Source organism: Macrosteles quadrilineatus, unplaced genomic scaffold (assembly GCF_028750875.1).
Source record: "Macrosteles quadrilineatus isolate MER2022 unplaced genomic scaffold, UCM_ALF_1.0 Scaffold_7__1_contigs__length_78375512, whole genome shotgun sequence".
NCBI classification, from domain to species: domain Eukaryota; kingdom Metazoa; phylum Arthropoda; class Insecta; order Hemiptera; family Cicadellidae; genus Macrosteles; species Macrosteles quadrilineatus.
This window is the reverse complement of record NW_026542600.1, coordinates 3,241,210-3,267,946: the sequence shown is the minus strand read 5'-3', so window position 1 is coordinate 3,267,946 and position 26,737 is coordinate 3,241,210. Positions and strand designations below refer to the sequence as shown.

General features: G+C 35.5%; 2 protein-coding genes across 2 annotated transcripts in view; one reads left to right on the top strand and one right to left on the bottom strand.

Moving 5' to 3' along the window:
- Positions 1-10,747, bottom strand: part of LOC128998031 (RILP-like protein homolog) — a 28,208-nt gene extending 17,461 nt beyond the window's left edge. Inside the window, exons 1-4 of the mRNA XM_054423969.1 lie at positions 10,156-10,747; positions 9,034-9,157; positions 8,652-8,785; positions 7,139-7,342 (exon numbers count right to left, since the gene is read on the bottom strand). Coding sequence (XP_054279944.1) covers positions 7,139-7,342; positions 8,652-8,785; positions 9,034-9,157; positions 10,156-10,446 — 753 coding nt within the window. The 5' untranslated portion in view covers positions 10,447-10,747. The remainder of the gene's footprint in view (positions 1-7,138; positions 7,343-8,651; positions 8,786-9,033; positions 9,158-10,155) is intronic.
- A 3,709-nt stretch (positions 10,748-14,456) lies between these two features.
- Positions 14,457-26,456, top strand: LOC128998254 (synaptosomal-associated protein 29-like). The gene is made up of 5 exons (XM_054424308.1): positions 14,457-14,993; positions 16,526-16,627; positions 16,996-17,161; positions 18,063-18,179; positions 21,200-26,456. The coding sequence occupies exons 1-5, from the start codon at positions 14,727-14,729 to the stop codon at positions 21,331-21,333; spliced, it is 786 nt and encodes a 261-aa protein (XP_054280283.1). The 5' UTR covers positions 14,457-14,726; the 3' UTR covers positions 21,334-26,456.
- Positions 26,457-26,737: the final 281 nt, after the last annotated feature.

The window sequence follows — 26,737 nt, the reverse complement described above, 5'->3', positions numbered from 1 at the left end:
CCCAAGTCCTTCCGTCCCATCTCTCTGTCCTCATTCCTGTTGAAGACCTCAGAGAAACTGGTGCTGAGGTATGTGGGGGACACAGTCCTCAGAGTCAATCCCCTACATAGAAACCAGCACGCCTATACCCCAGGAAGATCCTGTGACTCTGCCCTACATCACCTGGTAAGCAGAATCGACAAGGCGTTTGAGTTCAAGGAGATTGCCCTTGGGGCGTTCCTTGACATCCAGGGCGCCTTTGACAACACTGAAACCCAGGCTGTAATCAATGCTGCCAGAGCTCGTGGATTCCATGAGGTGGTGTGCAGGTGGGTAGAGTCTCTACTTAAGAGGAGGAAGGTAAGACTCTCTCTTCACAATGAGGTTCTGGAGGCCAGGACCACACGAGGGTGTCCACAGGGGGGTGTACTCTCTCCTCTTCTCTGGAACCTTGTTGTGGACGACTTAATTAGATCTCTCAGTGATAGTGGTGTATTCGTTCAAGGATACGCGGACGACATTGTGATACTAGTTATGGGTAAATTCAACAACACGGTCTCCGACCTCATGAACACAGCCTTGAGGTCAGTTGGACAATGGTGCACTGAGGTAGGCCTTTCTATCAACCCCTCCAAAGTGGCGGTTATCCCCTTCACGAGGAGGCGCGATCTAAATGGCATTGGACCTCTGAGACTACAAGACACAGTGCTTGAAATGCAGAATCAGGTAAAGTACCTGGGGGTGGTATTGGACCGAAAGCTGCAATGGGGGCCACAACTCCAAAAGGTCATTGATCGAGGTAAGTGGTCACTCATGGCCTGCAGACGTATGGTGGGAGGAACCTGGGGGCTCAAGCCGGCGCTCATGCACTGGCTATTTGTCTCCGTGGTAAGGCCCGCCATGACATACGGCTCACTCGTGTGGTGGCCCAAGATGGACTCAGTGTCGGCGGTGAGAGATCTGGCTGCCGTCCAAAGACTCGCCTGTCTCATCATCACGGGCGCAATGAGCAGCTGTCCGGGAGCCTCACTGGACTGCCTTCTCAACCTCACTCCGATTGACCTGCATGTCAAGGTCACTGCGAGGAGGACTGCCTACAGACTCCAGTGTGAAAACCTTTGGTTGGATGTTGGAGGATCCCGAGGTCACTCTCGGATCACTCAGCAGGTAAGAGGGGAGGTAATGGACATGCCCTCGGATCACATGCCGACTCGATTCTTCTTCGCCAGACCATTCACTGTCCTCCTTCCGTCCAGGGATGAGTGGATGTCCGGTGGGAATCCTCTTCCACAAGGCGACCTTGAATGGTATACTGATGGTTCTAAGGTAAGAAGTGGGACTGGGGCTGGAATTCATGGAGTGCAGAACGGGGTGGACATTTGTCTTCCTATGGGCACTCACCCAACTGTGTTCCAGGCCGAAATGACTGCGATTATGGTATGTGCTAGGGAAAACCTGAGGCTAGGCTTCAGGGACATCAACATTTCCATTTTCACAGACAGCCAGGCTGCGCTCAAAGCGCTTGATTCCTATGAATTTAATTCTAAGGTGGTCTGGGACTGCCTTTCTGCGGTATGTGACCTGGGCAGGCGCAACAAGGTAACGCTCTGTTGGGTTCCTGGGCACTCAGGGATAGAAGGGAATGAGGTGGCTGACAGGCTAGCAAATGTCGCGTCAGCCTCAGACTTCGTGGGACCACAGCCTTTCTGTGGAATCTCTCGTGGGCATGCATGTCACTCAGTCATGGGCTCAGGAGGAACACAGGAAAAGATGGGTTAGGCTTCAGCACCATAGGGTAAGTAAGCTCACCCTCTTCTCTCCTTCCCAGACGGTCGCCTCCAATGCCCTACGCTTGGACAGGAGGCGACTCAGACAGATCACAGGAATGGTCACTGGACATGGCTTTCTGAAATTACACCTGCATCGCTTGAGGATCCACAATGGTGACACTGCGTGTAGGAAATGTGGGCAATCAGAGGAGACTGCTGATCACCTACTCTACGACTGCACAGCTCTGAATGAGGTAAGGGACAGTACTCTTGGTGTAATGACAAGGGGCAGACACCTTCCTCAGGAGGAGCTCATTGACAGGATGCTTGAGTTCATTAAGCAACTCAGGTTTGACGGACTCTGAAGTACCATGTGGGGAGCGCAAAAAGCCCATCAGTGGCTGACGTGCAACAGGACAAGGTCCGCCCCTACAGAATCAATCAATCAATCAATCAATGTTTCCTAACAACATAATGTAAGAACATTTAAATTCCTTTTCTTGACTAAAGTAAAGACGCAAATATTGTAATACATTGTTAACGTTTTTGATTTGCGTTATTATTAATTAATGTACCTAGGTAAATCATGTGTCTGATATAGAAAAATACCGAAACTATTTTTATTTGTTTACCAATACTATGATTCGGAAATATTTCGGTAATAATACAGAAATATTAAGAAGAACCAAACTATTGTTAACACTCACACGACAGATATAATAGGCCTTTAAAGAGTCAAATATTATAACCTATCAAGGACAAGCATTCAAGGTTACAAGCCCAGTACACAAAATACGAACTTAATAGTTTTATTTAAAGAAGTTCACAAAATGGTATTTATTCCAATAAAAGAAACAAATGGTGGACTACGAGAATAGATATTTCATAACATGTAAAAGATCCAAATTAAATGTACAGTACTATCTTTTTGCATCCCAATAAACTACTATTTAAGTAAGAAAACCATGTGTAAAACATACTCCCTTATATTAGTACATTTCTCATCCTTATAGATCAGCTGAAGTCAGTTTTATTGTTCTGTCCGGTGCGCTGTCTTTAGAGATCGTGTTTTGTTTACAATTAATTGTTTCTTGTTTTCAGTCATTAAAAATCTCGTTTAACCAAATAAAACAATCTAATCATAACTAATAACACGTCCCCTAGTTATATAACCAAACAGTAAAGAACAAATCATGAAGTTAACTATAAAATAATAGAAACACAATTTCGTCGACACTAGCGATCAGTGTCACCGGACATGAACTAGGCACGAAAACGAGCGTCAAAGATTACAATGGGATGTAAAGTTTACTTGTGTTGGTTAGTCTATGCCAAGACTATAATGCATTTTCTACCCTAATAATCATAAGAATAATATTAAACATACTTCTAAATATATTTATTTTATCGACTACGTTGCTCTTACTCCTAATTATTCGTAGGATACGACATTATGGTACCGATACGATCGTAGGTACTACACTTTCGGCAACACTGGCCAAAAATCTTCGTGCTTGACTCCTATTGGACAGCACGCGAGGCTTCTGATTGGGAGTTAGCGAGTTCCGCCGAGGGGCCGAGTTAGCCACTTCCGTACGAGGACGGAATTCGCTAACCCTGCTCTAGAGCGGGTTAGCGGGTTCCGGAGTTAGCCAATTCCGAAACCGAACAAGTTAGCGAGTTCCTCTCATCGACCAAATTTGAAGATAGGGCGTTTAACATGGGGTTAGCGAGTTCCAGAGTTAGCCAATTCCGCGGACCCGATAGGACTAACACATCACCGTTTTACTAAGTTTTCCAGAGTAAATTAGTTTACCATGGTGATGGTATGCTATAAATATTTGAAGAGCTTAAGGTTTGCTGTTTAGACTACCGGATCTGAGCTAGAACCGACGCCCAATAGGATCCACAAAAAATCGGATCTTGGTATTGATCCGGTTTTAATAGATCCTGGTTTTTTTTTAAATTCTATTAACACAAAACGTCCTTTATAAAGTATAATTCATACATAAGAACAGGTGTTTTATCATAGTCATATATTTTAAAATCAAATTAATAGTGACTATCTGTATCCATAAACAAGACTATCTGTGTCCATGTACAAGACTATCAGAGTTCATGTAAATACTATCTGTATCCATGTAAACACTATCTGTGTCCATGTACAAGACTATCTGTATCCATGTACAAGACTATCTGTGTCCATGTACAAGACTATCTGTATCCATGTACAAAACTATCTGTGTCCATGTACAAGACTATCTGTGTCCATGTACAAGACTATCTGTATCCATGTACAAAACTATCTGTGTCCATGTAAAGACTATATGTGTCCATGTACAAGACTATCAGAGTTCATGTAAAGACTATCTGTATCCATGTAAATACTATCTGTGTCCATGTACAAGACTATCTGTGCCCATGTACAAGACTATCTGTGTCCATGTACAAGACTATCTGTGTCCATGTATGAGACAGTCTGTGTCCATCAAGAGATTCAAGAGATTTATTATACCAATCAGTAATAAATACAATAGGTACCGTCAAAACTATGCTAAAAATAAAACAAACCAATTCATATACAGTAGAACCTCGCTAATCCAAACTCCGATGGTCCGACTCCTCGCTTGGTCCGACCGTGCCGCCAACACAATAGGCTTCCACTAACATAACCTCATTGTCCAAGAAAAATACCTAGAAAACTTTATAAATTGTGTTTTTTTAGTCTAATGTGTTGAAATTTGTTCTATATTTAATCATTTCTGCCCATTATTAATATTAAGTAGGCTCCTACATTATTGTTTTTTTAAACAATAATTCACAACAATGAACCATTTGAAAAAAATTAAATGGAAGCAAAAAAAAGAAATGTTGATCAAAGCTTCAAGGTTAAGCTATCCGTTTGCACTGACAATGTCTGCTCCTTTAGGCCTACTACACATGACAGATCTGTCTGCTGTGCGCTAGCTATGTCACAACATTTTGTGATTGGGTGACCATGGCAACTTGTTGAATGGGTTGATAAAGATAAACTCAAGAAAGAATAGAAGAACAAACAAGAAGAATAAGCGATGTTTCTATTTCATTGTTATCTTTATCGGTGTATTTTAAGACTGTTGTTATGCTATAAGTAGACTACTATTATTTTATACTTTGTTATGCGTTATCTAAGGTTTTTATCTTATTCTTTTGACCTGAAACAGCGTAGCAGTAGCCTATGACTAGCAGTAGCTTAATGGACTTTCTATTGTTCTGTCTTCTATTTTGCTGTACAATGTTTGGCAATTTGTTTGTTTAAGTACAAGTTTGAATAAGCTGTGATTTTAAACGTTACAGTTTTTATTACTGAACCAAGGTTAATGACATTTTAATATAATTATCATGACTGCGCAATAGCCTACTAATTGTATTTTTATAATGTAAAATGCAAATTATCTCATTAAAGTCAATCTATACAATTAGTATTTAGGGTTTTTTTTTTGTTGGAAATAACTGTTTTATGTCATGTTGGATTGACCGTGGTTATCAGTTAGCCGTGGTCTGTTTAAAATGCAGTTTTACTACGTTTTTATGTCAATAAAAAGGTTCCTCTGATGATAAGACCTTTTTACTGCTCCGACCATGCTACCGGTCCCGTAGGCGACGGATTAGCGAGGTTCTACTGTAAATAAATTAAATGTTAACCATTACAAACCATGCTGAAATTTAATCTCACACAGCAAACAAAGCAGCAAACCATGAAGTTATGGCAAAAAAAAAACAAAAAAAATTAAATTGTGACACATAGGGTACCTGAGTAGCCTATATAAATAAAATTACAAATTAAAACAATAGCCAGCCTTCAGAGCTTCATAAAATTCAAATAAAATAAATTCAATAAAATTCAAGTTTATTGTGTCTGTATATAAGACACTCTGTTTCCATGATATGAACACAGGCAGTCTTGTATATGGGCACAGATAGTCTTGTATTATGGGCACAGATAGTCTTTGACATTGCCTGCCCCATTTGTCATTGGTATTACCCATATGAGTCATTGAAGTTGACATACAGCCACATTACCTAGCAATATGAGTTTTTGACATCAACAAATACTGTGAAATTGCATAGCCATATGAGTTATTTAAAAAACCCCGTCCTTGGAAGAAAAAAAAGAAAGAAATAAAACCTATCTGTGGATCCAGATTTGGTACCGACGTCTTCTTGGATTCGCCCACCCAAAAAAAAAAAAAAATAGTTAAAAAACTAAAATAGTTAAAACTAAATAGTAAAACTCTGGATCACCAATGCAGAATGACAGCGTGATATTGTTGCAGAAAGGAAGAGGCCTAGTTAGATCGGACCAATCTACAATAAGCTAAAGAACACACACAGGAAGACGATCTTGGAAATGCCTATGAAATTAATTTCCTAAATATTGCCGTGATCACAGAAGACAATGATGATGTCTCGAGATACGTTCAAGATTATGATATCTCCGTGACCTAGAAAGATATTTTTGATTTTCCCTCGATTGCAATTTAATAAACTATTTGTATACCTACTCCGGTACACTTATCCTTTAACAATTAATATTTTAATACTTTCCAAAGCGACCCAATTTTGGCCCGAGATCCAACGGTCAATTTTTTTACCCAAACTGATCTAAACTAAAAAAAGTCTGACTCACAGACTCTTAAAGTTAAGAGAACGAAATCTAAAGCCAAGCAGCTCTGCAGCTACTATGTTAACTCACTTAAATTACTCCAATATATAGATTTTAGTCCAATTAAGAAAGGCAAAATTACTTTAATTATTAAAAGTAAATTAGGACTAAACTATACAAACTCAGATATCCTCAAATGATTCATGAACAAATGTAACTTTCTGCATGAAGATGTTGAGATATTTTAGGTCCGTCACAGAAAGTCAAAAACATTCTGCTTTGGGAACCGTGGATAAACGTTACACAACTATTTAATTAAAGTTTATGTCCAAGAGTTGCCAATTCTAACATTAGGTCGACTTAATGCCACGTTTACACAAGACCAGTAGAGCAGGCAGGTTACTTGCCGCTAATGTATTTCAAGTTACCTGAGGCAACTAGCCTGCCTGCGAACTGGCTTTGTGTAAACACAGCTTAAGGGTTAAAATAAATTTAGGCTATATGGAAACATTTAATTTTTTCACAACAAGTTCTTAGAGATTACTAATCTTCAAACCAAACCTATACAACTTAAAAACACCAAATTAGTACGAAATAGGCCTAGTACCTAGGCTTACCTACAGAATTCAATTTTTGCTTGGAAAAAAAATGCTTTGAAATTTGTTTTATTAAAAAATTAACACTATTTTTATCTGTTGTTAGTTAGGGTTCTGAACTATTGAATTGGCCTTGATGAAATACTTACGTAAGAACTGGAGAGTCGGCTGTTTTCATGCTTTGCCTCGCCGAGCTGTTCGATCATCAACTTAATGTTGTGCCTCATACAGTTTATTTCACTATGCTTGTCGGCCCTTTCATCAATCAGTCCTCGGATTTGTTTTTGAGCTACGTAATGTTTACGAACTAGTTCTTGCCTCACAGCGGTCAATTTCTTCACTTGGGCGTTCAGCTGAAGAAGAAAAAACACATCAATCTGACAATTTTACAAACAACATTTTAGACAGTATTGATATAAGTAGCTTAAACTTCATAACCAAGTTATGAGTTGTAAAACCATTTTAAATATGTTTATGCCAAAATGTTTTTGGTAAGTCTTGTTTTATTGTAGTGCACTATTTTACTTTATTGTCTTAGGTTCAACTTAGGTAACAAAATAGTAAAAACAGAATTTAAAATTAATCCAATCAAATCAATCTTTATTGTTGCATGGTAAAGCAGTAGGCCTATTACAATGTACGAATACAGTAGAACCCCTCATATCCAGCCACCAGATACCAAGCCCCTGGCCGCGTAATGATTTGGCCAGATAAACCAACCTAAGTTACTATGAAATTGATAATTCATACCTAATAATAATATATAATCAATATATGCAGTCAAAAGTATCATTCAAGTCTGTTCTGGCTTATTTTTAGAAGAATAAACATGTTTGTGAAAAAAATATAACTTTTTGGAGGTTCAATCCTCAATCATCAATCATCAATCATTGAGATGGGGACGCCACTTAGGTGCGTATTTTAACCCAAATATAGTGAAGGATGAGTGTAGAATGGTGTGTGATGACCTGTGTTGCTTTGTTACTGACTAAGATGAGTGGTTTCATTAGTCAGGATCATTTATTTAAAGTCCAATTAAAGTTGTTAAAGTTTTTAACTAATGAATTAAATATTATGATTCTAGGTAACAAAAACTATTAAATAATTATGGAAATAAAAATTACAATAAATTGGCCTTGAAGATCATTAGGACTTAAATGGTATATACATTTCTACTCAACCTGCTTATCCATTTTGTGAAATACATAGATTTATGTAGGCCTACTGTACTAACCCTGCTTTGGAAATAATCCACCAACTTTTAGAGCCAACTGTTAAGAGGTTAGGCCTACTAGCTCAACTGAGTAGTGATGTAGTAAAATGTTTAAACAAGCAGACAGACAAATAGTGAGAACGCTCAAGTCGCAAAGACTAGTGCTTGCATCTAAACGTCTGTAAGCTGAAAGACAAACATTTTGATATTGGCTTCCTGGAAGGAGCCGGATAAACAGAGGACCGGTAAAACCAAGGCCGGATGTCAGGGATTCTACTGAAGAAAAAATTAACACATGGGCTTTTGCCTGTGCGTGATAAGAGTTCTCACTGGCTCTTATCAATGCCTACCAAGATAAACAATGATTAAAAGCAACATACTGAATGACAGTTTATTTTAATTAGATTTTTTTAGGAGAATGATTATTAACCCATTAGTTGTGATTTTACCTCGTTTATTTCTGAGGTTTTTGCTGAGCATTCCCATTCAACTTTGCGTAGTTTGTCTCTCAATTCATCCACCATACCTCGGAGACGTTGTAATACGGCTATGTCCACCTCCACCTCAGAGCTCATCGGCTGAGCTGTAACAAATGGTTATTAGCATTATTATAGCGATGAAAAGTTTTCAAGATTTCAAGGCCTTAGTTAAAAAATACTTTTGTGTTACCACTTGCTTGTGTGATTGTTTTTACAGCAAGGAATAATGTTTACAAAAAAACAATTTGAGATCCACAGAAAAACTGTATTTATTGCTTACACGTTGGAAGTGAAAATAAAATAGGCCTAGTCTTAGTTACAGACACAAAAAACGAGTATGGAAAATTTTTACCTGGCATATCCTGCTTGGCCAACAAGGCATCTTTCAACTTCCGATTTTCTTCTTGTGTTTTTCTAACTACAGTTTCTAAGTCTTGAGTTTCTTTCCTCCAATGATCCTCAATCTGTTCTAGTTCCTTAAAAAAAACAGTGTTTGAGATAAGTTAATGTCCAATTCTTTGTTTGAAGCTCATTGTTGGTGATGGTGAGTTAATGTTGTTCAAAGGTTATATACGGACATTTTCCATCACGATTGTAAAAAACAATACACGACGTTTCGGGATCTGGAATCTGATCCCGTCCTCAGGTGAAAAAACTTAACTAACACATTACAACTAACAATACACTAACGTCCAACCTAAGTTGGAATAGCCTACGTTAATGTGTTAGCTAGTCATTTTACTTGAATAGATCCAAGAGCAATATATCTTCTTTTAATAATCAGCTGGTGCCTAAATAGGTCGGTCTAACTATGTTCAGTAAGTTAGCCTAAATAAAACTGCAAATAAAACTTGGTAAGGGCTGTAACCCTAAATATTGTAATAGCAGGAAATCGTACTACGAGGACCAACCAATAAGTAACAATTGTTTCGCATCGGCACACCATCTTGTTAGTGTGCACCAAAAAATTAGTGTCAACCACTGATGGGATCTAAGTACGGTAGGGCCTACCTCTTGTAAACAACCGAGTACTCTATCCACTTCACCACGAACACTGATGGCTGTACGTACATCGTAGGCCTACAACACAACAACCCGGTGACTGCCAGACACCTAACCCACGTTCGGTGACCGGACGTGTATCCTCTGCGTAGATTAGGCTACTTTTTATTTTATAAGTGATATAGTAAATAAAATCAAATGAAGGCTTACTAATCATGTTGTGATGTAATAAATCAATATTAGTGTTGCCCAGTTAAGAAACTGTACCCGACACAAGTATCAAGAAAAGTGTTAAAATAAACAAACATTGTAACATGAACTAACTTAGTAGGCCTACTACTAACATGTCCTTCAGCCACATCCAAGAAACTGCCTTTTTTTATACAAAAATTGCATAAAACCCTAAGGAAACACCAAATAAAGGGAACCTATTTTACTAGATTGGATTATAGCCTAAGTTATTACAACTTACTCTTTCATAACGGATCTTATCTTCGGCCTTTTCAATCTTTTCACTTTCAAGCTTCATTATTTTATTTTCTAGTTCTTGCATGTACGAGTTCTCACGTTCATTTTTGGCAGCTAGTACTTCTAAATGTTCAAGAGCTGTAATAACTTTAGGCATGAGCCCAGTAACTGCTTCAGACCCATAACAATCAATCATCTTCTCAAACTCTTTCCCAATCTCTGAAGCAATATCATAGACATCTATAACAGTTACTTCCGTATCATTTGAGTCTTTCATCCTTTCTTTTAACGGCATCTAGCCTACCAATTTCAGTAGTACGAAAGGTCTCCAACAAAATCAAGGAAACGTGAAAGGAATAACTAACTATGAAAAAACCAAATTATATCAACAGGAAATCATCACCCTTTTAAACAATCAGGTAGATAAATTATTTGAACCGATGTCACAGAAATATAGGAAACTTAAATTCCTTAATTTGCACAATATACTGTTTCACTGCTTCTGAAGAATTTGTTATAAATTACAGCTACAGGATTGAGATTGATATATCAAGCAAACGTGCAAATGAAAATGACAATGACAGTGACGAACGAGCGAGGAGCGACACTCAATAATAATCAGGGTTTCTAATCCACTTCAGTAATTTTCCCCACCACTTTACCTAAAAATACCCACTATTACCCACTCAGCTTGAATAAGAGTAATATGTGGTGTAATGACATAAAATATATAATTGAAATATATATCAAACTATTTTACCCAAAATAAATGGACATGATGTATTTTTGTAAAAAAAAAAACTTTAACCCAATTAAATATTTTTTATCTAGCTTGTCTGATATGTGGTTTGAGTAAATTATGATTCACTTTCCATAGAACTTTACATAACTATAAGTAAAACCATTGACTATATATACCTACAGACGTATATTTAATCAATGATACAACTTAAGGGTTTAGTTGCAGAGTTAATTTTGTTACAAGTCAATGTTAGCAACGTTGTGTTAGGCAAATAAAATGAAACCATGGACTATTTAACATCAAATAAACTAAAAAGATGGCACCGCACTTAAAGTTATTTAACTAAAAAATAAACTTTTTTTAGGCTGATGGTAAACACGAATGCGTTACGTTGGTAATTTAATAACATTGTCTATTGAAAATATAAATTATATAGGCCTAGAACTTATGGTAAGCTTAGGCCTACTTGAACTTATACTTGAAGGTAAAATTGAAAACAATGGTTGGCAATGTTTGGTTAATTTTATCAATGTTTTACATATTTAGGTAGTTTTTAGCAGCTTGAATTCGAATCCCATATTGGCTGCACTGTACTGGAACGAGTGAACTTTAATCGAAGATCAGTGAATCAGAATATGACGTCACTGGTATCGAATGGATACGATACTAATGGTATCGATACTTTAGTTCCGATACTAATGGTATCGATACTTTAGTTCCGATACTGAGCCGGTATCGTTACTTTTTTGCGATACGGTATCGATACCAAATATCGGAAAGACAGTGGTATCGCAACAAGGAATTATCGAAGAAGTGGAAGAAGAAAAAAGGCTTTGCTGAAGGCAAAAAAAGTTGCCAATGTTTTTAAGGTTTGATTCTAAACATGAAGCCTGCTAAAGCAGAAACTTCCCAATGCACTAAAAACGAAAAATACCATGAAGCGAGCATGAAATACCCTATTTTACCCACTAAAATAGAATACCCGCAAAAATACCCACCATAGCTTAAAATACCCACAAAGTGGGTAATTACCCACCAATTCGAAACCCTGATAATAATACAATACGCCACTCGGCTCCAGCTGGACTCTGGACTCTGGAGCTCAGCTGACAGTGACAGAAGGTTTTTTTTCTCTTTTTAAGCTGATGGCTTGATGATTATTACATGGCTTTTAAAAATCCATGCAACCTCAAGGTACACTAGATAGTAATATCAAGGAAGCAGCACTGGTTATTTTTTCCTTTTTTGTTTTGGTTTTAAGATATCTTTCCACGCTGTGCAAAATGCAAACAATAAACTACAGAGATATATATAAAAAAAACAGGCATCTTTTCATACGATTCTATAGGATATAGCATATGATCCCAGATAGACAAAATATATTGTCGACCTTATGGGAACCCCTAATCGTTCATATAACATAACAAAGGTTTCTATAGATATCGATGTCTCAGTGGCGTAAATAACACCCCCACAAACCCCACTGTAAAGGGGAGTGTGCCAAAGTCCAGGGACTATTGTCAACGCTCACCGACATCGCGGAAAAAGGTGACGTTTCCGTGACCAAGGGAGACCATGAGATGAGGTCTCCCTCCACACATCAAGGTGAGACCGCGGGATGCATTCAAGATTCAAGATACAGTCGTGATATCGAAAAACGATGACGATGTTTATTATGCCACGGGAGACCCTGGTAACAACTTGTAAAAGTAAAAGTATGTGTGTGTATTGATGGGGCTATTGCTTGATTTTTTGTTTTCACCATTTCTTTGTGTTAATGTTGTGTTTGTTTAGGGTGTTGTAAGCGTGTTTATCTGATCGTGAGATGAGGTATGATTTTTGGCTAAGATTATTGTGTCAAATATATACTGGGGAGTTATCGTTAGGAGCTTTTTTTGAAAAGGGGTTTACAGTGTTCTGGGTAGTGGAGTCTCAGGATTGATTGGATAGTGCTCTTTTGGATGATTAAGATCATTTTATTGTTTCTTGAGCTTGCTGAATGATCCCCAGGTGGCGATACCATATTTTATGTTAAGTATTTCGTTGGTGATATTTGTGTTATCTGCTGATTGGTCAGTGGGAAGTATGATTGTCAGTCATCTGTGAAGAGTAGGCTATGTATCTGAGTTGTTGTCTAACTTTTTCCGGGAAACTGTTTAGGTTGACTGTAAAAAATAGTGGACAGTGGACAGTGGTGGTATTGATCCTTGAGGCACGCCTCTGGTGGTTGTTCTATGCTCTTAGTAAAGATTATTTTGTGTTAAGCTAATGTTGATCTGTTGTTCCAATTCTACATATTGTTGTTTATTACTTTTTTAACAAATCAAGTAGCCTACTCACATTGATTTTGTAAAGTGTTGAAATTTGTGTAGCAAATTGTTCCAGTTGATTGTGTCAAATGCTTTTTGTACGTCCAGCAAAATGCCTGATGCACTTTCTTTTCCGCTTACACACTCTCTATGCTCACACTATTCACGGTATAGATTAATAAATATAAAGCGTTTTTTTTATTTGATGGTAGTGTATATGACGTAATACTATACTGCTGACTAAGCCAAATTTAAAGCCTACCAACAACTAGAAAAAATTGTAAAATCATCATCCGCGCATAAGAAATTTTCTAATGTGCCAGAGGGTGCCAGTTGAATATAATAAACATCCTCAACATTTATTACCAGATTCCATACCACTAGAATTTTTATTCTATTCAACTGTCACCCTGGCATAAAAAAGCTGTAAGGAATCAAGCTGGTTGAAAGAAATCAGTACAACATATAATTATCTTATGTCCGGTAGATGAATCCGCCAGGAATAGGTGTTTCAAACTAATACAGGAAGATGATCCAGAAATGGAACAGCTCTGACTCTTTACCAGAAATTCTAGGAACTGACATAAAAATTATAGGTACCAAGAACTCAGACATCCACAATTTCATAAAGAGAAAAATGTAAACAAAAAATATGAAACCAAACACTTACACAAATTCTGTTAAATCCTTTGGTTTCTTCATCCATGGTTACTTCGAAGGTCGCGACCTGGAGTTAAAGGCGGCCGTGCCTCAAGCAAGAAGACCCCAACCGTAGATAAAACCATATATAACACATACTCCTCAAGGAGTATGTTTTAAAATATACTCCTCAAGCTCGTACTTCTTTGAGGAGTATGTTGCCCCAACGCTCCAACCCCAACCCGTCTCACAAAAATCCCATTAAGACCTTAGAATTCTACTACAGTAAATACTATCCTTTAACAAGGCACTTACAAAACACAACAAAACCAAAATGTAAAAACGCCACTAAAATGTAACAAAAACGTTAATAAAAAATTGATGAATAAATTACCATAATACCATAGATAAAACGTTGGTTAGTCTATGATAATACCAATGAAAACAACGGAATCGTTAATATTAATAACGAGTGAACAACGAAGCTGCATACAAATTATTCAGACTGCTTTCAAGCAAATTAAATAAAAAAATCTTAACTCGTCATTCTCTCTTCTTCTTTTTATTCATTCTGTCTGTTGTCGTTGTCTGTTGTTCTTTTCTGTCATCATTTGTCATTTGATAACTGATTTTTATCGTTATCGTCTGAGTTTGGTTGGACTTGATTAAAAGAAGCTCAGTAAGACACTTATTCATAAAAAATCACAATTTTATTCTTGGCTTCCTTTTAAATATTTCTGTTATAAGTGTACAGTACATTACATTACATACTGCAAGTGCTTCTGCTACTTTTAGGTTACTCTAAGGCTAACCATACTAAACCAAAGATCGTGTTCTTGCTTGATTATTTGTTAACAAAGAGAGTTCTAAGATACGGTAAGAAGTATGTCTAACTATTTAAGTAACAACAAATCAGCTTTGTTCTCAGTCGAAGACGAAGTTGATGATGATGAGTTTTTGCGACATCCACAATCTGGAAGATCTGGGTACATGATGGGTGATGTCCAAAATTCACAAACGAGTAACATTGATCAACTCCATCAGCAACGCTTGGAAAAGCAAAAGGAAATTCAAGCAAGAATTGTTGAGACATCACAGAGATCATTATCAACGCTTTTAGCCACAGAAGAAATTGGTGTATCAACTGCAGAGGTAAGCTAATTAAGTAGGCCGTAATATTTTGCCGTAAAAACTGCGGTTCAGAATCAGAATTTATTTTAAGCAAAAAATTCAGATAGGTAGTCTAACCATAGTCAAGACATAAGCAAGATACAGACCCGTTACGATAATATTACAAGATGCTAACTTAGCCTAAGTTTGTTTCATGTACACCTACAATGCAATCCCACTATTATTGGAACGGAGTGAGGGCTGTTCTATTCTTTGCCGCGAGGGTCAAAATTGACTAAACCGTCAGGAAGGCCCGACTTCCGTGACTCCCCAGAGCGTAAGAGTAATTGAGGGGAGGGTTATTAGTGGGAGGATGTAACGGATACCAGGTACAGTTTCTTAACTGGGCTACAGGTCATTGATACCTGTACTCACACGGCACTCACACATTGGTCTAATTGGTCAGATCATTGTGTGTACAGCTGGTTCATATTACAGTTGAACCTCTATATTGACAAATTTCTTGGGGTTAGGAAATAATTTGTACTATCGAGGTATTTTTAATATAGAGTTTCGTTTTATCGAGGTTTAATACGGCTGTTATTCCTCTTATAGTGGTTTCTCCTCGCTCTAAGATAACCTCTATAAAACGAATCTATGGCCAACCTCTATAATACGAATCATTGTTACCTACAGTACTGCCATACCTACAGTAGTGTCATTGTTAGACCTACAGTACTGTATTAAAGTTATTTTTTCAATGTAGGATTAGGGAAGAAAAACATGGTTGTAGCAATTTAAAAAAATATATGTTTATGTATAAATCGCATAAGTAAGTTATCAAAACAAGAACAATAAACTGTGGAAAACCATGTAGGCCTACTGTAGGCTATAATAAATTAAAAACAAAACTGAAGTCAAAATACAGTGGTACACTATAAATGAAAACCAAACTTTTTGGTACAATATTAGAAACTTATTACAAATGAATAATTCTACTGATAGTGCCGTTTTTTACTTTTCCCTGCCATTACTGTACACTTAAGACACCCACAACTCTAAAACAAGGGAAAAACCCAGCCGGAAGGTCACTGGACCGTTCACAGGCACGTGCCAATTAATGACTGAGGAAGGAGGAGGGATGGGTTGGGGTTTCATGTTGAGACAAGCTTCTGTTTGTTTTGAAAACTACGTACTATGGAGGTTAAGATTATAAGAAATTAGTCCTTTAGAGGTCACGTTTGTCTTGTAGAGGTTTTGTGCTAAGAATATTTGTTGTATAGAGGTTAATCAGTTCTAGCCCATGTCACAAACAAATTTGTTTTATGGAGGTTTTTAACTTAATTACTACGTTGTATAAAGGTGTTTTTAGAATGGTCCTATGTGAAAGTTTCAAGGGGATACAAAAACATTTTCTTATCGAGGAATTTGTTTTACCGAGGTTAGACTGTATTGTGATTTTGTTTATGAGCCATTGGTAACCTATGTGTTTAATAGTGTCTCAAATGAACATGGTTTATAATTCTGTTTCATAGCCATTAGCCTACCTACTTAATTTCTTTTAATTTTCTTAGGAATTACTACGACAAAGGGAGCAATTACAGAGAACTGAAAAACATCTTGATGACATCAACAGTACACTTAGGTTCAGTCAAAAGCACATTCAGGGTATCAAGGTAAGTTTTAAATTTATACTTTTTTAGTAGGTATGTACTTTACTTCTAGTTGTGTGGGACTTCTAGGTTAGTATGATATTCTTTGAAAATGAAAAAAAAGTCCCTAAATGTTTTCATTGTTTGTTACCAAGTTCTGTAAAACTACTAATATTTTTTAAATTTGTGTGTGTTTTATCAATCCACTACCGGTACACATAAAGAAAATATTGTAAAGTGTTTGATTAAGAGTACTATTCAAAAGTGTAGACCAGATCTACTTCATTTACTTAAAGGGTTTTTGTTTTCAACAGATCATCTACAGTATCTTTATACAATTACAGATTGTGCAATTAGTGTATTTAGTGGTTACAAAAATTCTTAATTTACAGAGTGTTTTTGGAGGATTGAAGAATTATCTTAGTGGGAAAAATTCGAATGCACCACAAGGAAGCAGATCCATACCTGATTCACCTGTTTCAAATTCTGATTCAAAGCTGGTGGAAGCCGTAGAAAGTTCGAAGCCATACGCTTCGTCTTCATCCCAAAATCATCCTGGTGAGTACGATTTTGATGACCCACTAGTAAGTTTTTTTTTAAAGCAAGACCAATTTACTTTTACACATTTATTTAATTTGTAATGAAGTAGATTTAATTTTAAAACAATATTTTCCTCAAAGCAATATACCAATCGTGAGAGTGACATTGTCGCAGAAAGTGTAAAATAAGCTGCATTATACACCCGGAATAATGATCCCAAAAGCGTCTTCAAAGATTGTGCAATCAAAAATTCTTGATCTCGCCTTGATCATGGAAGACGAAGGCAACGTCTCCATGATGATCGCACATGATTACCATTTAGCTGCAACTACAGAAGACCATGATAAGCCTCCATAAACAAGGTGAATGTTTATGATTTTGCTGAGGCTGTAGAAGATGTTTACGATGTTGCGCGAATGCAGAAGACAAAGATGATGTCTATGTGGCCAGGGGAGATAGATGATATTTATTTCAGGGACGCTGATAATTTGCCACGAGCACATGCTATTGTTACGATTTCGACTCAACTGTATGGACGTTCTCCTTTACAAAAGACTTTCATGATAAATGACAAAATTTTACTGTCTTAAAAAACATGTGCAGGATGGATGACATTGTAAGAGTAAACATAACAGTGATATTTGAAATAAATTTAAAGCTATTTAAAAGTACCCCCCCCCCCCTCCAAGGGTGCAGACTAAGCGAATTTCCATTTGCCTGGTTGTATTTTTACTGAAATATTTTGTTAAAATTTATTTCCTATTGAAATACAATTAGATGTTAATAGGCCTAGCTTAGTATGAAATAATCATACTTCTTAAATTTTATTTTTTCAAATTCCAAATATGAACAGCTGTGTACTTATTCTGTGTACTGGTACATTGTTAATGCTTGACCTTATGACCTTGTTGGTGAACAGCTCTGCGTGTGAGAGGCCTGACTGATGAGTCTAGTGAACGCTTCAGTGCAGCTGATCCGGAGAAGGCTCTGAACGAGAATTTGAACCATATGGTTGATTCCATCTCTAGATTAAAAGGTATGTTGGTTTTGGTTCTAAAATGGTCATCTCAATTCCCATGTGCGAGTGGTAACAAAAAATAAATAGCTAGTGGTGCACTTCCGATTTAAGTAGCTTATCATTAACAATGCATAATACATCCCTTATGTGGCTTAGATATGTTGATGTCGGTTCAAATATTGTGATTATTAGGTTAGGTTTTACAATATGGCGAGGATCACCTAATCTCGTTTTTAAATTGAAGTTAGTAGGACCTCGATATCTCGAAGCTGAAAGGGTAAAAATTTGACTTGTTAGTCAAAAAAACTAGTTATTTTAAAAAATTACATTAAAATAACAAAGAAAAAGTTACTTGTTTGTTTTATTACTGTATAAACTGCAAAACAAAAATTTGTGGGTTACACAGAACATTTACTTTTTATTACTTTTTAACATTTCATCAACTGCCTAAATAACTATTTTTCATTGTATGTAAACATTTTATATCCACACATAACCAACAGCGTGACCTCAACGTGCACAAAATTATCTCAATAACTAACACGCTAACATAATAGAACTTGCCAAACAAACAAAGTAGATGGATTTTCTCATCACAACAAGAATAAAAAACAGCTGACTTGCACAGTACGCCATAAAACTTCTAGTAATGAGGCAGATCATGAAAACCTTTATATAAGTAAAATTTGGAGTTATTGAGGCATGTGAATGACAAACTTTGAGTAACAGAAGTTAAGTATTAATGATCACACGTCAAAAATTTGACTTCTCAAGGTTTAACATTAAGATTTACCGGGATTCCAGGCGATAATGAAAAATGTGACATATCAAGAAATTTGAGATATCAAGGCTCTTGTTTTCGATGTCCTACTGTATCCTTTAAATCTTTTTACTTTAGCTCAGATACCGTTGTATGGAGCGGTAATGATTCTAGGGTATACACAGAGATAAGAGTAACATGATAGTAATAACATTTCAATTATACTAAACTGTAATCAGCCTAGAGAATCCAGAATTGGTTTATTTTTCTATAAAGTAATTACATCATATCTGTAGTAACATTTTTCAGAGTATTACAGATAAGTTATTTGATTACTCTTGAACAGGCCAGATTATACGTTCCCAGAGTTAGGAAATTGTAATTTTAAAACTACTCCTTTTTAAGTAGAGATTGTCAGATGGCAGTAAACGTAGATAACAACATTGTTTGTAATTTACACACAGTATTTGTGTCCACTTTAGAAAGTTAATATCAGAACATCCTCTATTTGATGAACAAAGTCCTTATGAGCTTATCTAATAAAATATTAGGCCGTCCATTACAATAGATTTGGAGTAACGGTACCATTTTATCTAACAGGCACACAAATCACTCAACCGCTTATCATAATTTTATAAAAAGAAATCCAATGTTAGTGAAACATAGTTCAACAATTATTATTTTAGCAAACAGGAAAATAAGCAAACAGGTCTGTTAGTTTTAGAAGCTTATGTGTTATTTGATTAATCCTCACATAATATTCATTCAAATAGGCCCTGGACTACGTATTCTGTTTATGACTTTTTAGGCTTACCTCAGGTCAGTAGTCCAAATTACGTCAACATTTCAATATTTCAGTGATTAGCAGCTGACATGTTTCATTGCATTGCAACATCACAGTAGCCTACTTAGTGGTAAATTTTGATGTTTTGATGTGTTGCAAGCTCTGAAGATGTTGCATAGCAACAAAATATGTCAGCTGTAAATAAGTTTTAGCTAAAATTGGACTACCTGCTGACGGGTAAACCTAAAAAGTATAATTCTCACACCCTCTTTTCTTCTTTTGAACAAAATGGAAATGGATTCATTTTTTACTTCCTTATTTTGTTATTACTGTCCAACTTCCTTATTTTGTAGTACAGTAGAACATCTATTAACTGTCACCCTCGGGACCAGAGCGTGACGGTTAAGCAAATAGACGGATAACAGAAACCCTGTTATAAACCTGTACAGTAAGCTAATTTTAAAGGTTTTGAAGATATTAAACCCTGTACAAGTAAACAAAACCTATTTTTATATATAAGGAAATAGACAGGAAAGCAAGCTTACCTTTAAATAAGTCCATTGAGACACATACACAACACAAAAGTAGAAATGTTTGTGGCCACTGACCAATTTTTCAGCTACTAGGGAAATGGCAATCTCTAGAATTGCCATTTCTCTAGTGGTTGAAAAAGTGGCCAGTGACCATGAAAATTTCTACTTTTGTGTTGTTTATATGTCTCTCTATGCCCTATGGACTTATTTAAAGGTAAGCCTGCTTTCCTGTTAATTTCCTTAACAATTCCTGGCAAATGCCCTATCTTTTAATCAGATTATATTTAAATATTTAATTACTTACTTACAAAAGTAATATAGAACTGTTATTTTGTGTTTTGTACATGTTCAATGTTCGGACTGTGAAATAAAATCACATTTAAAAAGTAGTCTATTGTACTGTATCGGGGTTACGGATAACAAGAGAGCGACGGTTAATCAAGGTTATACTGTAAATACAAATAAAATACTATAGTTATTACTGTCCACCTATGCTTCCATCTACTCTCTATGGTTAGCTCACCTGTGTTCTGATTTTTATTTTGTAATAAACTATAAATATTTATTTAGCTATGACTGATCAGGAAGATAACATATTTCTCAGCATTGCGTTGCTAAATGTAAGTTGAGAATTATTTTTAGTTGGAGACTGATCTTAAGTTACATTCAGTCGATCTTCTGTATTTCACTCGACGTTTTGAAGTCTGTAATTTGATATTGTTGCCGGTTGAAAAAGAACCTAATATATAACAAGGTCAGTACACAAACCTAGCCACAGCTGAAAACTTACTAATTCAAAACCACACTAGTAGTTAAAACAAGAAACAGTCTTAGCACTGTATTGGTTATTGTCTTTGTACTGTCTTGTTTCAAATATATAAGCTCAATGGTGAATTAACTTCTAGATTTTTGTTTTTAATTTGCATTTGTTTGTCATATTTTAAAGAAAATGTTTTTTCAGGTTTGGCCCATGGTCTCGGTGAGGAGATAGAGTCACAGAACGAACTGGTCGAGAACATAATAGACAAGACTGAGAAAGCTGATATAACTTTGAGACGACAAAACAAAGATATTGGAAGAATACTCAAAAAATAGTGTAAAAACTGATCTTCATTCCATCGATGTCTTCAGTATCACGAAGTTGTAATGTTAAAAGCCAAAGTGTTTCAAGTTAGTTAACAAAGAGTTAAATATTTTCTTATGAACAGGTAAATTATGTTATGTAAAGCATTTGCTTTTGTATTTTAAATATCCAAAATTTCAATTTTATGTTCTCCTGTGAGAACTCAAGAGAAAAATAATTTCTTGTGTTGAATTGTAAATCAGTGTAATGTGTATGTGATTAATCGATAGTGTTATTAAAACAGGACATAGTGTTTGTTGTATTGCAATTGAAAATGTATCTAAATTATGCATGACTGCTTAAAATTATGTAAGTAATCAATATAATGTTATTAAATGGTTCTTATTTGCATGTATCTTATATTACATTCTCATGATTTAAAACTCTATGGCTGTATCCTCATCTTAAAAATATTATAGGCCTACTAAAATGTTTACCCCTTATTGATGAGATTAAGATGAAAACACCGTTAGTTAGTAGGGAGTTTTTTTTTTTTAAACGCAACCTGATTTGTTTAAGATCTAAGTATCCAAATAAATGGATTAACAACAAATTTTATACAACCTATTATTTCAGTTTGATTACATTTAGCTTACGTTAAGTGTTCACTCAATCCGCCGTTGACATACAAACAAAGTTGTGCTCTTCTTTTTATCTATCATATTAAAAAAAGAATTTTGCCCGTTTCTCCTATGGATCAGGGGTTCTGAATTTGTTCAACAAGTCAATAAATAGTAGATTTATTGGGTAATGGAATACCACCTGTAAGCTTAATTGAAATCCTTTTCTGGCATAAAACAAATGACTTACATCTTAAATGTGTTCTCCTGCATTACACAGTACTAGGGGTGTGCGATGCATCGAAAATGCATCGAAATTTCGATTCGATTCGATTCGATGCATCGAATCGCGATTCGATTCAGTGGTGGTCAAAAAACGATTCGATTCACGAGGGAGTCAGTATCCATATACGAAAAACGCCTGCAGAAAGTCAATGCAATACCCGCAATACAGGAGCGCGTTGCTGTTGCGTTTCCTTTACGAAGGCGTTCTTATTTAATACATTCTTTGCATTAAATATAGCTTTAATTGTTTTATATTTTTTTGTTTTGACATTGCAAATGATTAGAGGTTTGTTTTTTGTCTTGATGTAAGCAGTGTGTGAAATATTTTACTACTGTGAACCTAGCCAAAACAAGGTAGGTTACTCCAAAATCATTTTAAAAATAAGTCTGAAAAATTGTTACTTAATACTTAACTAGTAAAATTAATGTTATAGACTGATTCATTTGGTATTTTTGTTAGGTGTCTGCCGGTCCCCGTCCCCGAATTTTTGTTGGGGCAAAAGAAAAAAAAAAGAATAATTTATTTCCAAAGAAACACTCTTATATTATTATATCTATTATTACAGAGGAATTAAAATGTTCAAATGAGAATTAAAAATTAAGTTGGCTCACGACCTTTAAGAATAAAGATACAACAGAGCAATTGCGGCACTGCCACTAGCCAGAGCCAGGTCTAGTCGTCTACTGATAAGAGTAACAAGACAAAAGCCGTGACGCAACACTAACAGTGCAAAGAAAACAAAGTCAAAAGAATAGAAAGACTATTTATCCAGACATACTAGTATAATCATTTATTGTTTATTCAATACCTAATTAAAAATATATTTTATTATTTTACATAATAAATTATAAACAAAAGAAATATCTGATATAGTGAACAGATCTGTATCTTGGTTAGATGGGGTTAAAAAAATATATTTCTAAGATCCAATACAATATTTACAACTCACAAATTACATTGAATTAATTTCTTTGAAAATAATCTCTAACAGTTTTGTGTTTTTGAATAAAGAAATATATTTCTTTGTCTCTACTCCCTTGTTTCATCACTTGCATTTTGTCAGCAATTGAAGCAACTGGGTAGCAACCGGGTGGTGTAAGAGGGGAGGGGGAGGGTCTATGACCTTGAATTCACACATCGTTGCCCGGGCCTGGCTGGTGAGACTGATTCATTGTTTTTGTTGACATACTACTACCCTTCCTTAAGAGAAAAAGGCCCTGCTGTTCCAAAAACATTGAGGGTAGTTTAAAAACATTGACCTGTGTTGCCAAGGGCACTAGGCTAGAAGATAGCATTTAACTTTCTTGTCTCTTGATTTAATATTATTTTAATCTTCTATATATTATTTAAGAGTTACTTTTCAGGTACCTAATTAGTTGTGATATTGTTTGGCTTTATTTTATGGATTTTTAATTCTTTTCATTCATTAGCTATCAAAATCAGTTGTTTTAGGATTTTAATCTCTTGCAGTAGGTCTATACTACTGTATGACATGATATGCATTTTTTAGTCCTTATTAATTATACCATAAACAATGTTTGTATGTTATTTACTGTTTTTGAGTTTTATAGGAAATTAGTTTACACAATATCTTTTCTTCAATGAGTTCTCCACTTGACATGTTGCTTCTAGCCTATTACTATTTTAGGCCCTATAAAAATAATGCCTAGGTAAAGCTGTAGGCCTACTGATGCCAATAATAATTCTTTATTTATGATGATGTAACAAATAATGTAAGTGTGAGGTTATTATACTAAGGTGGTTAGGAGGCAGGGAATGAATGATACATATTGCATGGTGGAAACATATTATTTTTATTTTCTTCTTGCTTGCAGTCCTGAAGCCGGTCCACAGGCCCTAAACTTGTGATATGTAAATTTATTTCTTAATGGTCTTTTTATATTAAGTTCCATTCAAATTTGTTGTAATTTAGCTACCGGCACCTATTTAGTTATTTAAACAGTTATTAAAATGAGAATGAATGTCTTGATAAAAAAAATATTTTCTTCTTTCTTGCAGTTGAGCCAATTCAAGTAAAAATTATGAAATAGGCAAGTAAAGCAGCTCACTGGTATTTCCAGCAGTTATTCTAATACATATGATTGAAAATAAATATTTTTTCACCTAAAATTCATATGTAAAGTATGAAATAGGCCTAATACCACATCAACAAAAATTTGTATTACACAAATGTGATACATTTTAATTATTGTTAATCCACTCAATTGACAATTATGAATAGAAAAATACCGTATTGCTTCGAATCGAGTTGCATCGAATCGAATCGAAAATCTTTTGAATCGAATCGTTGCTTCGAATCGAAAATTTTTTGCTGCTTCGCACACCCCTACACAGTACACACCCTTTCAGCTTTCGAAAACACAATTTTCTGTCTTATTCACAATAAATTCCCAATAACACTGATCCTTGTAGACGACAATGCATACAAGCTGATCAGTATTTAAACTGAGGTATGCCAATGTCACCTGTTTCACCAGCTCTGTCGGAATTGTGGGATGCTTGATTTCATTTTTAACAGGCCGGCCAACCTATGAGGTTGGGTTGTCTAAACAATGACTCTGTACTGGTAAATTGGGTTGTGTAAAAAAAGAACACCCTGCATATAGGCATAAAATATAAAGGCATTGGTTATCCAAAGATGTCAACATCTAAATAGTTTTAGTTTATGCAAACCGTCCATTAAATGCTGAACTACTTTTTCTTTACATGAAAATAGGATATCTTTCCCAGTATTTTGACTGAGCTTAAGTTGCAATCCCAGTATTCATTTAGTGTGTGAGCTTTGATATGAGTCTCTAGGCGAAGGGAACATTTAAAGCAGCTTTCAATACAAATACCTCCGCCGCAGCAAACCTGCAGACTAAGCGAATTTCCATTTACCAGGCTGGAATTTTACTAAAATATGTCTTGAAAATTGTCAGATTTATTTCCTATCTAAATAACATTATTTTAGTGAGTACTTTGCTGCTACAGGGAAGATATTGAGGTGTATTTTTTTATTGAATGTTGATAGCTTAGTATGAAACAAACAACATTTCCAAATTTGGCAACAGTTTATTTATTCTCCATAAGAATAACATGGGAATTTTAAATTTACATTTTTCAAATTAACTCCATAAACGGTTGGGCATACAACAATGCTTTGTACAAAATTGTTTCTTTTTTTAAGCTCTACAAAATAGTTTGGAGAGAAATTATGAAAATTCGTGTTTGTAGGGGAAAAAATAGGAAAAATCAATTTTTAACCATTTAACCCCTGTTCCCATAGTCCGATTATGCTGGTTAGCAAACTCATTCGAATAAACGTAAGTTTACACATTTGTACCAAATTTTATCAAAAAACAGATCATTTTTGCTCATGTTATCGCGCTAACAGACGTGTATATATATGTATATGAATTTGAACGGATGGTGTTTTTGGCATCTGGGGACCTCAAAACGAAAAAGTAAATCGGTCCTGGGCTTAGGTATTACCACGAGACCTACGGTAATAGTTTATTCGCTATATGGGAAATTCGCTAAAAAGCTTGATGATACATTGTTTTTTGTCCTAGGACACTAGGCACGAGCCTGGGATTGTTTTTCACATTACTTCAGGCTAGACCTAGGGGTTGCGGCATTATCACTTGGATAAAATTCATTGGTGACTAGGCGGGGATCGAACCCGGGACCTCAGGGTTAAAGTCCCACGCTCAAACCACTACGCCAGCTCACTCCCCACATAGACTTAAGTTAGATGTTAATGATTAATGTGTGATTTGTGTTCCATAAACTACAACCATCGAAGTGGTTTATATTGAGCTCATTATTTAAGCTTATGGTATTGATAATTACTGAAATAATTTTTATTTTTGTTAAAAAAATGTATACTTTTTTTTGATTTTGGTGAAAACCGTCAATTCAGCTTGCAATTGATAGTTAAGGAGATCACTTCTTTGTCATTGAAAGTAAACATTCCTATGAAGTGCCATAGTAGTTGAACTTTCCCAATGTCTGTCCTGTTGTAATTTAGCACATTCCAGAATGGACCACCTAAATCACTTGCCAAACTTAATTGAATGAATTACTTGATCAAATGTATCTTTATTTACGGATGGCACATTTCCCCTTGATATTTCTGCAAAAGTAAAAAAAAAATTTAATAAAATTGAGTTACGCGATTTATAGGCCTACTTACGAGACATAATTATATAGAATGGTTCTCGTTATTTGAGAGGAAGTTTGGATTTTCAACTATAATATGTGTATTATTGTATTATTTTGAAATGTTTGTTTTATTAAAAATATATTTTTGTTTCACTTAATAACTTGATTTTTTTCTTCTCCCACCCGTTGTAGTAGTGATACTTATTTTGATAGATACAAAAGTTAATAATATGTAGTATGATTATCTGGAAAATTCTATTGAAACATATTCTATTGCTAAGTCGGATTAGTTATATTACATGATCATATATGATGCCTACCTGTTGTAAAAATACATTACACTACTCAAAAGTGTATCAGACA

Bases quoted from the DNA above. Each gene is read 5' to 3' on its own strand.
- LOC128998254 (XM_054424308.1), top strand. From the start codon at position 14,727: ATGTCTAACTATTTAAGTAACAACAAATCAGCTTTGTTCTCAGTCGAA. The intron at 16,628-16,995 runs GTAAGTTTTAAA...CTTAATTTACAG, and splicing joins AGCACATTCAGGGTATCAAG to AGTGTTTTTGGAGGATTGAA. The intron at 18,180-21,199 runs GTATGTTGGTTT...ATGTTTTTTCAG, and splicing joins TTCCATCTCTAGATTAAAAG to GTTTGGCCCATGGTCTCGGT.